Genomic DNA, 11,818 nt, shown 5'->3' with positions numbered 1-11,818 from the left:
AGGGTTCTGGACAGAGCTGGAGAAGGATGTAGAACAAAATTCTAACTCACAAAAAAAAGACCAGATTTACTGGCCTAGAGGAGAATGGAGAAACCCGAGAGTACGGCCCCCAGACACCCTTTTAGCTCAGTGGTGAAGTCATTTCCAAGGTTCACCATTCAGGTAGTGGACAGTCCCATAAAACCAAATGGGACTAATGAAGCACAGCAGTCCAGGGACAAGGGCCAGAAGTCAGAAGGGGACAGGAAAGCAGGTGATAGGGAACCCAAGGTTGAGTAAGGATAGTGTTGATGTGTTGTAAGGTTGTTAACCATTGTCATAGGGCAACAGGTGTACTAACTATTAAATGGGAAACTATTTTGTTCTGTAAGCCTTCATCTAAAGTGAGTATAGCAGCACAACTGGAAGAGCGTAGTCGATGTCACTTAACTGTGCATGTAGAAATTTTTGAAATGGTGTATCTTTGGTTATGTATATTTTCACCGAAAAAAAAAAAAAGGTCGAGAAGGGAGCGGGTTGCCATGTCGTGGGGTTGTTAACCAATGTCATAAAATAATATGTGTTCTATTGTTTCATGCGAAACTATTTGTTCTGTAAGCCTTCACCTGAAGTACAATAAAAAAACATTTAAAAAAAAAAAAAAAGAAATGGAGACCCGTCATTCGGTTAGACGCTCTGCCCAGCATCTTTAGTGTCTCTCTCTTCCAGCTGATTATATAAGCAATTTGACAGCAGAAAGGGGGAAGGAGAAAGATATACTGAATCAAACATTTGAAAATATCTTCCTTAAAAAAAACAAAAAAAAAAGACAATTGAAAATAAAATAAAGGAAAATTTATTTTTTATCCATGTCCCATATGATTTTCATACCCATACATGACTCCATGTCACTTTTCTTACTTACTCTGGAAAAGTATTTATATATTGGTTGCTTTGTTTTTAAGGAAAATTTAGCCAATGTGGCAAAAACTACACAAAAATGGGTAATAAAAACAAAATGGCAAATTCAGTCAACATTTGTTGAAAGTCAAAGAATAAAATATGATTACACTTATATTGAACATTTTTCTCCTAGGGAAATATATAATTCCTCTTTATTGTACAAGCAAACATTCTAGTATGGGTTATTACTTAGTAGACTAAAGTTTGATGCCTGAATGTAGAGTCAAAAATAAAGTCAATAATCTAATAAAATAAAAATTTCCCCCCCACACTATAAGAAATACAGCCACCAGGTAGATTCTTCTCAGGATAATATTATCTGAGGTTGTCTTCAAACACTCCTTTGCAGGAATTCAAGCTCGTCTTAGTTTTATAGCTATACAAATCCAAAGGAGCACAAATAGCTGATAAAGGCTAAACACTATTTTTAGGAAGCGAAGGGGCCACACGCTTAACAAAATAACCTTCTGGAAGAGTCTATTAAGCTCACCACCACACAGCAAGAAAAAAAAACCTGAAATCTTATAGAATAAAAAATCATTTCAAAAGGTGACTAAAGGAAATACACAAAATAATCATATTATTTTCTTAGAGATTCCAACCTACATTAATGATCAATACAGAAACACCCCTAGATATCTTTTCTGAGTGTATGAATTAATATTACTTTTGAAGGTCATGGAAATTAATTATATTTCACTGGCAAAGCCACCTATAGAATTTCCAGTTCAATAAAAGACTGATTATTTTCTCCCTTTGTCAGCTATTTTCACCCATTATCCTGGAACTCAGGTCTACCACAACATTACCAGAAGTATAGAAAATTGACCACAAATTGAGAACCAACTCTCAACTTGATTGAGAGAAACAAGGCCAATAGGAACAATCTTCCAATTAAGCCAAACCCTGCACAATTATATCCTCCAATGTGCCACCGTGTCCCTTGAAAACAAGTGAATCTACATTAAAAATTAACAACAACAAAAAAAAAGCTACTGCATATCACTATGAAAGGTTTAAGGCAAATTTTTTATATCTGGGCCATATTCAACAGATGATCAAATCTTATGTGTTCACAGTTATACAGTCCACTGATTCATGTAAACATTTTTATTTTCTGCAAATCTATTGGCCTTTATTTTAAGAAAAAATTGTATTTTATGTTTCAGAAGATTATTACTCAGATATCTCTTCTGTTCTACGCCAATTATTCAATTCTAATAACAACATAAACCATATTTACCATTCATTCAATACCACCAGGAGCTCCACACCATGCTAAGTGTTTCATATGCCTTATTTCACTTAATCCTCACCACAGCCTTACAGAACCAGAGAGAGGCAACAGAGTAAGGGTAAGAGTGAGATTCTGGAGCCAGACTGCCTGGGTTTGAGTCCTGCTTCCTCCATTTCTTAGCTGTGGGACTTCATCCCTCCCTTTAGAGATGAGGCAACTGTAACTCAGATAAAAAGAGGCAGAGCCAAGTCATGTTCCAAGAACAAATTCTTACAGGAGACATGAATGATGTAACAGAAGATTCTTTACAGAAAAAGTAGACAGCTTAAAAATGTATTAAGGGAGGAGAACTCAGTGTTTGAAAAAAGACAACAGTCAATGGTAGCACCAAATTAAACCCAACCATCCCCCCAAAAACATAAAAGCTAAGAACAATTCTTGTGCCTGTGCCAAGCAAGTGTCTTCGCTACTCCACTCCTAACCCAATGAGACACCTAAGTCCACCACCAAAAACCACTAAGTTCATCACTGGGAAATACACACTATGAAATATAGCCAGCCTTAACCCCGTTATCCGGGTGAAGATCTCAAGAAAACCAGCCAAGAATGCTGACTTAGACGCACGGAGCCCAACCAATTGAGTTTTTAACTAGTGCTGTTGAGATTTTCCTAGGAAAAGGAATTGAAAAAGCCTCATATAAGTGAATGATTGCCTGTGTTGTGACCCAAGATGGGAAGACGGTAGGAGAGGTGGTTTGCCGCGACTAACATCATGCAAAGAAATATTGAGGCACCATTAGAAACACCTGAGCTAGGACTCATTTTATGGGCAAAGGAATAGCAATAGGGTGTAGACAATTACGTGCTTAGTATCGAATAAGCCATACTTATTTGCTTCGCATCAAGAATTTAATTTATGACTCATTAGTAGAGACATAAATAGTGAACCAATAACTAATGCACGGTTAAGAGAATCTGGACAAAAGTTAAATTTGTGCCAGAATGCTTACTCTAGCAGCAAAAGGATTTCCAAGAAAGGTGTATCTCCTCTAAGAATCCTACTTAACTAACCATGTTTGACTTAACTGTTCAACAAACCCTTTGGTTTCTAACGCTCAATGATTCTAATAGCTTTATACCTAATGGATGTGTCTTAAACTCTTTCCTCAGACTACAAGCTATTCAAAATTAATTACCACATCATCTTATCTCTTTTTAAAAAAAAAAACCCAAATAATGCCACAAAGAGAGTGAACACACAGTGAATTATTACAGACCAAATGCTGTAAGTGGTTGATAAACAGCAAATACCAGGGAAAACGTGGGCTGACTGTAAGACGGATTGTTTCAGATGAAATAGTGGCAGTGGATGAAGATGGATTGGAAAGGTATTCTGGTGAGAGAAATAGAGCCTCACCACTAGGCAAACACTACTAGTCATTGTTTCATGGAAAAATCACCAATGGATGTTCAAATCAGCAGGAGAAAGTATGATGAGAAACAAGATATTTGCACAGGCTCAAAGCATATCCCAACATGACACTTAGTAATTGCAAAGGCAAAAAGAGTAGCATGACAGTGGAGAAACGTGGCAGACACCACCTTTACCAAGTGAACAAGGTTAACATCGTCAGTGATAAGGCATACGACATCATGTTCCCCCGATACATGCACCAAGAAGCACACAACATTGCTTCCGGAGTATTCTTGCAAAAAAAAGATGCTTAACTTCTGTCATGGATTGAATTGTGTCCCCCAAAAATGTCTGTCAACTTGGCTAGGTCATGAGTCCCAGTATTGTGTGATTGTCTACCATTTTGCAATCTGATGTGATTTCCCTATGTGTTGTATATTCTATCACTATGATGTAATAAGATGGATTAGCAGCAGTTATATTAATGAGAGCTATGAGATTAGATAGTGTCTTAAGTCAATCTCTTTTGAGATCTAAAAGACAGAAACAAGCAGAGAGACGGCGGACCTCATACCACCAAGAAAGCAGTGCCCGGAGCAGAGCGCATCCTTTGGACCTGAGGATCCTGTGCTGAGATGCTCCCAGACCAAGGGAAGATGTATGCATCACAAGGACCTTCCTCCAGAGCCGACAGAGAGAGAAAGCCTTCCCCTGGAGCTGATGCCCTGAATTTGGACTTGCAGCTCACCAGACTGTGAGAGAATACATTTCTCTTTGTTAAAAGTCATCCACTTGTGGTATTTCTGTTATGGAAGCACTAGATGACTGAGACAACTTCAGATCAACAAACACCAAGGGACATCCTCAAAATAACTGACGGGCACCCTTCAAAAGTGTCCAAGTCATAAAAGACAAGGAAATAGTAAGGAACCATTGCAAGTTAGAGGAGACTAAGAAGATATGACAACCAAATCCAGTGGGTGGTCCTGGAAAAGAAAAGCCGTATCAGTGGTAGAACTGACAAAGTTTGAAAAAGGTCTATATGTTAATTAACCATATTGCATTAAAATTAACTTCCTGATTTTCACTATTGTTTCATGATTATGTAAGGTGTTAAAATTAGGGGAAGCTGGGTGAAGCGTTAATGGGAATTCTCTGTAATATTTTTACAACTTTTCTGTAAGTTACAAATTATTTCAAAATAAAAAATTACATATGTTTTTTAAAAAAAGAAAAAAAATGACATATAACCAAATACATACTTAGTGCTTGGGCAGGAAAATATAATGTAAAATGTAATCTTATAGGTAACAACTGATTGGACTGGGGCCTTTCACCTGAATAAGAAGTTTTGGGAAATAAGCTAGAAAATGCAAATCAATGAATATATTCTTAGCAAGTACTTAAGTACAATATACCCATGTTCTTGAGTCATATTGTCCATTACTATAACTGGAGAATAGAAAAGGATAGAATGCAGGTGAATTTTAGAGTTGTAGGATATTAAAAGAAAAAAAAAATCAGTCGCCTAGTCGATTCTGACTCATGGTGACCTCGTGTTTGTCAGAGTTGGATTGTGTTCCATAGGGCTTTCAAGGGCTGATTTTTTAGAAGTAAATTGCCAGGTCTTTCTTCCCAGGTGCCTCTGGGTGGACTCGAACCACCAACCTTTGGGTTAGCAGCAAGCAACTTAACCATTTTACACCACCCAGGGACTCATATAAGATATCAGAGATAACAAAGTCCTACCCCTTTATTTTAAATTGAAGGATTTGAGACCAGAGCGATTACAGGGATTGCCCAAGTTCAATGCAGTGACTTGAAAAGTCATAAATTTATAATTTCATTGAAAACAAAGAAGTCATGAAGGAGTGAGGCTAACAGGAATCCACTGCATCAGATAAAAATAAAGCTGGGAAAAAAGTTAAGCTACATCTTTACCTCTCATCCTATCCTAAAATAAATTTCAACCAGAAAAATTAAAGAAGTAACAGTAAGAAAAGAAGACATAAAGAACCTAGAAGAAAATTTAGGTTAAAGATTTACTTTTCATATCTTACAACAGCAAAGGACTTCCGAAGCATAAAAGAAAAAATAATTTAATAGAGCTAAACATACATTTAAAAGTTACACCTATCAAAAATACAACATTTAAAAAGTAAACAACTGGAAAAATGCCAGCAACAAATATGACATATAAAAGATTAACATCCTTAACTCAGAGATCAATAAACAGTAACAAATTGGTAAACACTGACAGTAAACACTCCAAGAGAAAATTAGGCAAAAGACACCATGCAGGTAATTCAAAAAGAAGAAAATTAAATGGTCAATATGCATTTGGAAAAATGTGCAATGTTATTATAATCATAACAAGCAAATTGTGAGACATCATTATTATCCCATCATATTAAACATTAAATAATGACTCTCCTCAATGCCGGCAGAAGTGCAGGAACAGACACTCCCCTGTCCTCCTGGTAACAGAATTAACATAACCTATCCAATAGGGGCCCTGCTGGTGCAGCGGTTAAGAGCTACCGCGAGCTACAGATGCTAACAAAAAGGCTGGCAGTTCAAATCCACCAGCTGCTCCTTAGAAAACTTAAGGGGCAGTTCTATTCTGTCCTATAGGGTCACTATGAGATGGAATCGACTCGACAGCAATGGATTTTTTTTTTGACAGTAATTTGTCAATACACAGCAATGCCCTTTAAAACATATTTCATCTAGTGGGTCTCAAAGGGTGCCCAGTAGACTCCCAGAGTCCCTGAGACCCTCTCAAGGGTCTACAAGGTCAGTTTTTTTTAATAGACATTATTTGCCTTTTTCTCTGGGTTGGCATTTGCGCTGACGGTGCAAAACCAACCGTGGGTAAAACTGCTGGCTTTTGAGCGCAAATCAAGTCAGGGGCACCAGGCTGTACTAAACAAAACGATACCCGTTGCCTCGAGTCCTTTCCGACTCACAGCAACCCTACAATCATAAAATTAAAATTAATCGTAACTGTACTAGTGGTCACCGTATTCTTCAGCACCACACACTTACGCGGGGAAAAAGCCAGCTTCACTTAGGATTCACTTATTAATTTATTAAATCCAGTCCTTGAATACATATCCTTTTAAGGTTCTGTATGGGAAAACAGGAAGTACGCATAATGCGCATCTGTTGCAAACCAGGGAAACCCTGGGGCACAGTGGTTAAGAGCTACAGCTGCTAACCTAAAAGGTCCAGTTCGAGTCCACCAGGCGCTCCAGGAAACCCTATGGGGCAGTTCTACTCTGTCCTTCAGGGTCACTATGAGTCGGAATCAACTCAACGGCAATGGTTTTTTTTTTTTAATTGCAAATCAAAGGATGATAGTCGTCTCACAGGAAAGCACTTGTACCGACGTTTGAGAGCTGAGCTAGCCATGTTTTCCGTGAAACACCGTTTTGACTTTAATGAATGACTAACAAAGTATGATTATTCAGATTTGGGTACTGGTAGACATTTTCTCAAAAATAAACAAAGTGTTGCTTGTCCCTTTTCCCATTCTTGTCTGTTCTGTAATATTCTTTGGACTTGGGCAGACATGGCTCTAGCAGCATGCCTGTCCGTTTTCCCACTTTTGTCTGTTCTGTGTTATTTCCTTGGACTCAGGCAGACATGGCTCTGGCAGCATGGTTGCCCGTTTCCCACTTTTGCCTTTTTGAATATATGCTGAATAAAACTTTCTTTTTGCTTTAAAAAATAAAAAAATAAACAAAGTGAGCCTGTCACTTCCAGGAAAACAACTGATAGTATCTGTTGCCACTGATAAAGCCCGAGCTTTCCAGGGAAAATTCAAGTATTGGAAAACTCCTATCTGTTACCAGAGGCCTGACAGCTTCAAATCTTACAGGGTTTTCTGATGAGATCAGTGGCGATATTAAGAACTGTGATTTTCTGATATTGTATAATGCAAGGTGACATTTGGGAGACTGCATAACTCACAGCCAATATTTTCCAAATACCAATGCATGATGATAAAAATCGTGCATGGGTAAAAGGTGCACTCAAAGTTCAAGACAGGCCAATGGACTGCAACATAACAGAGTATGGAAAGTTCCTTGATGTGGCTTCAGATTCCACATTGCAATTAAGAAATTGCCACTTGTCAGGTTTTGTGAAGTAACAAAAATATGCCCAATTACCTTAAAAAAGTCTATTAAATGACTCTTTCCTTTTGCAACTACATATCTGTCAGAGGCCACAGTTTCTCATATACTTCTATCAACACATCACAACAGGTTGAGTGCAGAAGCAGAGACCTCTTCTATTAAAGCCAACATTAAAAAGTTCTGCAAAAATGTAAAATAATGCCATTTCCCACTATTTTTTGAAATTATAGTTATAGTTTCTATAACATAGATTATAGTAATAAATTATAGTTATTATTCATAAAAGAATGTTAACATGTAATGGGCTATTATTATTACTTTTAAAGAAATTAATAAATTTATTTTTTTAATTTCTTAGTTCCAATTTATATTTTGGTAAATATTAACAGATATAACCCACTGAAATAAAAGTTCTTGGGTGTCCTCAATATTCTCCTAGAGTGTAAAGATACCTGGAGACCAAAAATTTTGAAAATTGCTGGTATGGTCATTCTCAACTTCTGGGAATCTGTAGTCCGAAAATAAGCTAAAACTTGGCATTATATGTGTGCAAAAATAAATTATACCAAAAAAAATTTTTTTAAGGCTTTTGGTATCCAATGATAAGCGAATGGAGAAATAAATGATGGTACATCCTGAGTATGATATTACTGGTTATTTGAAACAAATTATAAAGAATTTTAAAGGTAAGGAATGCTCATAGTATGTTAAGTCAAAAAAGCAAGATATACAAAGTGTGCTGACAGAGACAGTATTGCACTGAAAAAAGTACTAGAAAAAAATATATAAAATGTTAACAGAAATTTTACTACTTTTTTTTTTAGTATTCACTGTATATGAATGCCAGCCAGCAAAAAATAATTACTGTCAAGAGCATTATTATTAAAACTAATGAACACAGCTTAGCATACAACTCTAAAATAAGAGTCAAGAAACCTGTATTCTAGACATTGTTTGGCCATTAAACATCTCTGGGATTTCTGACAAGTCACTTAACCTCTTTGAACTACCAGAAATTATCTCTGAGGTCCTTACCAGACTGACTCTTGGGTAAAATGAACTATCGAATGCAAAGGTTGCTCAAGGCCTTTGCAACGATCAGACTACACCATCTGAGGTAAAACAGTGCTATGAAGAAAACTGTGAAACCAACTCCAAAATTCCATTACTTACAGAATCCCCATCCATCCTGCTAAAACCCTCTTTAATTCCTTCTTTCTCGCAGATTAGCAGAGAAGCCTCTCTAAATGAAGTTTCTGGTGGAAGGAGAATTAGTTATTCCTTCAATGATGGCTGGAGAGGTGAGAAATATTCGGCATCTCAAGAATAAGGAAGAAAAGAGCATAAGAGAATAAGTAAGATGTGTACGGTGCCCCCACGTAAGTGTTGATGGTATGGAGAAATGACGTCTCATGGAAAGAACAAGTAATGTGCTACAGGAAAGGAAAAGAAAGAAAGAGAGAAGAGGAGAGACAAAATGACAAAGTGGTAATATTTGTACATAACAAGAACAGAATATCTAAGTGTATGCCCTATCTTAAAATGTCCCAGAACAATCTACCTATTTCTTTGGCTGCCCCGCCTTCAGCCATTTCACCGTTCACTGGCAGAGTTGGCAAGAGTCAGTGACAAAAATTAAACTCCAACTTGTCAATTTTGATCCTTGTTAGCAAGTCCAAGAGAAATCTTAAAAACTATAAAGGGATAAACACTGCCCTAAATGAAATCTGGTAATATTGGCAAGAGATCTTGGTGACTCCTCATTTTGCAGATTAGGAAAACTGAGTCTCCCCAATAAGTGAAGTCAAAAAAGACCTTCAACATATGTTTCAATTTGTCCTTTATTAGTGTAATTATCCAAGAACCTCTCTTTCCTCAAGAAAATAGTTCTATGGTGATCTCTGCTCAACCACTACAAATCAAGGATGAGAAAGCTCTCCAGGAAGGGGTAACTCTATCCATGAGAAGGAATCCACTAGACTGCAAGGAGTTTCTTTGGTACTTGATACAACGAAACAAAATGGTGCAGGTCTGGATTTGGTTTCCAATCAGAAGAAAAGTAAACAAACATTCTATACTTTTAATACATGTACAATAACCTGGTTGCCCTGGACTATTTCTTTGTGTAATATTTGGGCCTCAGTTTTCACATTTTTAAAATGAGCAATCTATATTATACCAAACTCACGGCCATCGAGTCGATTAGGACTTACAGTGACCCCATAGGGTTTCCAAGGCTGTAAATTTCTATGGAAGCAGACTGCCACATCTTTCTTCCACAGAGCCACTGTTGGTTTTGAACCACCAACCTTTCCAACATTTCGGGTTAGCAGTCCAGAGTTTTAACAACTGCACCACATGGGCTCCTTAATCTATAATTATATAGTTCCTAAATTCCTTTCTTAGTTGGATACCCCTAACATCACTGATGGGGAGGGGATGGCAGAAAGAGAAGTATGAAATTCACCTAGAACGTGTACACATATGGGAAGAAGCATTTTTCAGATCTGGTTGTTCCAACAGCCAATGTTGAATCAAGAGTGGAATCCTCAGGGTACGAGTCTCCGAATGGACTGAGAAACCTTGAGGTCACTCAAGTGCATTAGAGGGTCACAGTCAGGAGTAGGAGGCTCCTTTAGGCCTGTGCTCCCCTCGTTTGTTTCTAATGGCCACCTGAAAAGGGTTCTCCATTTCCTCGTTTTGAATCTACAATTTGTATGTTCACTTAGAGAGGGGCTTGCCACCTACCATTCATTCCTTGTATCTGTCAATTAACTCCTGAACATTTAAGGAACTCCTACAACATGCACGGAAACCCTGGTGGTGTAGTGGTTAAGAGCTATGGCTGCTCACCATGAAGGTCAGCAGTTCAAATCCACCAGCACTCTTTGGAAACTCTATGGGGCAGTTCTACCCTGCTCTTTAGGGTCGCTATAATCAACTTGATGGCAACAGGTTTTTCAGGTACTGTGTGCACGCATCACCTACCGCTCAGCAAGCTTTCAATAAACATGGATTGACTTGAATTCAATTGCAAGGCTTTGGAGGCTGCAATGGAACTTGTCCATTAGGAATTTCATGTGGAAGGCGGTGAAAGAAGAAACCTTTCTTCCATCCTGGCTCTCCTAGCGCCTGACATATGTTCCTCCCCACTCGTGTTGTGACACGTGGTTCCCAGGCGCGGGCTGGGCTGCCCCGGCACAGCCACTGCAGACAACAGGCTGTGAGAGAGAAGAGAGGACACTTACCTGGGAAACCTCTGCTTCAGCTTCCTCAGGCTCTGCCTGGTGGGCGGCACAGACACTAAGCACTGGGCTATCTCGTCGTACTGGGCTTTGGTCAATATCATGATGGGCCAGGGACCGGGAGGTGGCGGGGACAAGGGAAGCACACCCTGGGCCTGGAGCAGCCTGGGTGCCGGGGGAGAGTGGCGGGCACACCGCCGCACTGCCCTGGGTCCTCGTCTTCCTTGGCTTGCCCCTGTCACCCCTTCGCCCCTAGCTACACCCAGACACGCCGAGTCCCAGGCTCTCCCCGGCAGCTCGGCGGCGGCGGCGGGCTGCAGAGCGATGGCTTGCCCTCGGTTTCTGAGCAGCCGCAGTGGGCCGGGCCGAAGGCAAACAGCCGCCATGTCAGTTAAGGGCAAACCAAGCAGGAAGTAGCGGTAGCCCGCCGAATGGGCGCCTCACTCTCGGCGCGCAGGTAACCCCGGTGGCGCCCACCTGAGGTCGACCTGGGGTGCTCGTGGAGTTCGCACTCTCCGCACTGCGGGAAGCCAGGGAGGCCTGGCGCACACAGCAGGAGCCTGGGCGCACGGGTGCCCCGCGGCACTCCAGCCGGAGTCCGGGAAGCCGCTGCCCGGGCGCGCGGTTTGAACCCGCTTCCAAACGCGCCCATTTTAGCGCAGCTCCAAGCAGGGCTGGCCCGCAAGAAAGAGCGTCTTCATTCCACCAGCCTCTCCCCACTTTGCGAGCAGGCGCCGAGCAGTAAAACTCACTACGATCGCTGTAAATACAGAGCTTGGCTTGGGTTCAAGGGAGTCCTGGTGCTTCTGCAGCTGGACTTCCAAAACAACCTGCAGTC

At 39.9% G+C, this 11,818-nt stretch overlaps 1 protein-coding gene across 3 annotated transcripts in view; it reads right to left on the bottom strand.

Annotated features, from left to right (window-relative positions):
- The window catches only part of CDIN1 (CDAN1 interacting nuclease 1), a 288,449-nt gene extending 277,126 nt beyond the window's left edge, over window positions 1-11,323 (bottom strand). For all 3 annotated transcript variants that reach the window (XR_002824733.1, XM_004380603.3, XM_023735113.1), the window contains exon 1: window positions 10,984-11,323. Coding sequence is in view for 2 of the 3 variants with exons in the window: in XM_004380603.3 (XP_004380660.1) it covers window positions 10,984-11,084 (101 nt within the window). In the remaining variant the exon portion in view is untranslated. The remainder of the gene's footprint in view (window positions 1-10,983) is intronic.
- Between the last annotated feature and the right edge of the window lie 495 nt (window positions 11,324-11,818).

This window comes from Trichechus manatus, unplaced genomic scaffold, assembly GCF_000243295.1.
Source record: "Trichechus manatus latirostris isolate Lorelei unplaced genomic scaffold, TriManLat1.0 scaffold00076, whole genome shotgun sequence".
NCBI lineage: Eukaryota > Metazoa > Chordata > Mammalia > Sirenia > Trichechidae > Trichechus > Trichechus manatus.
Note: the sequence above shows the minus strand (reverse complement) of the source record. Positions and strands in the feature narration are given on the sequence as shown.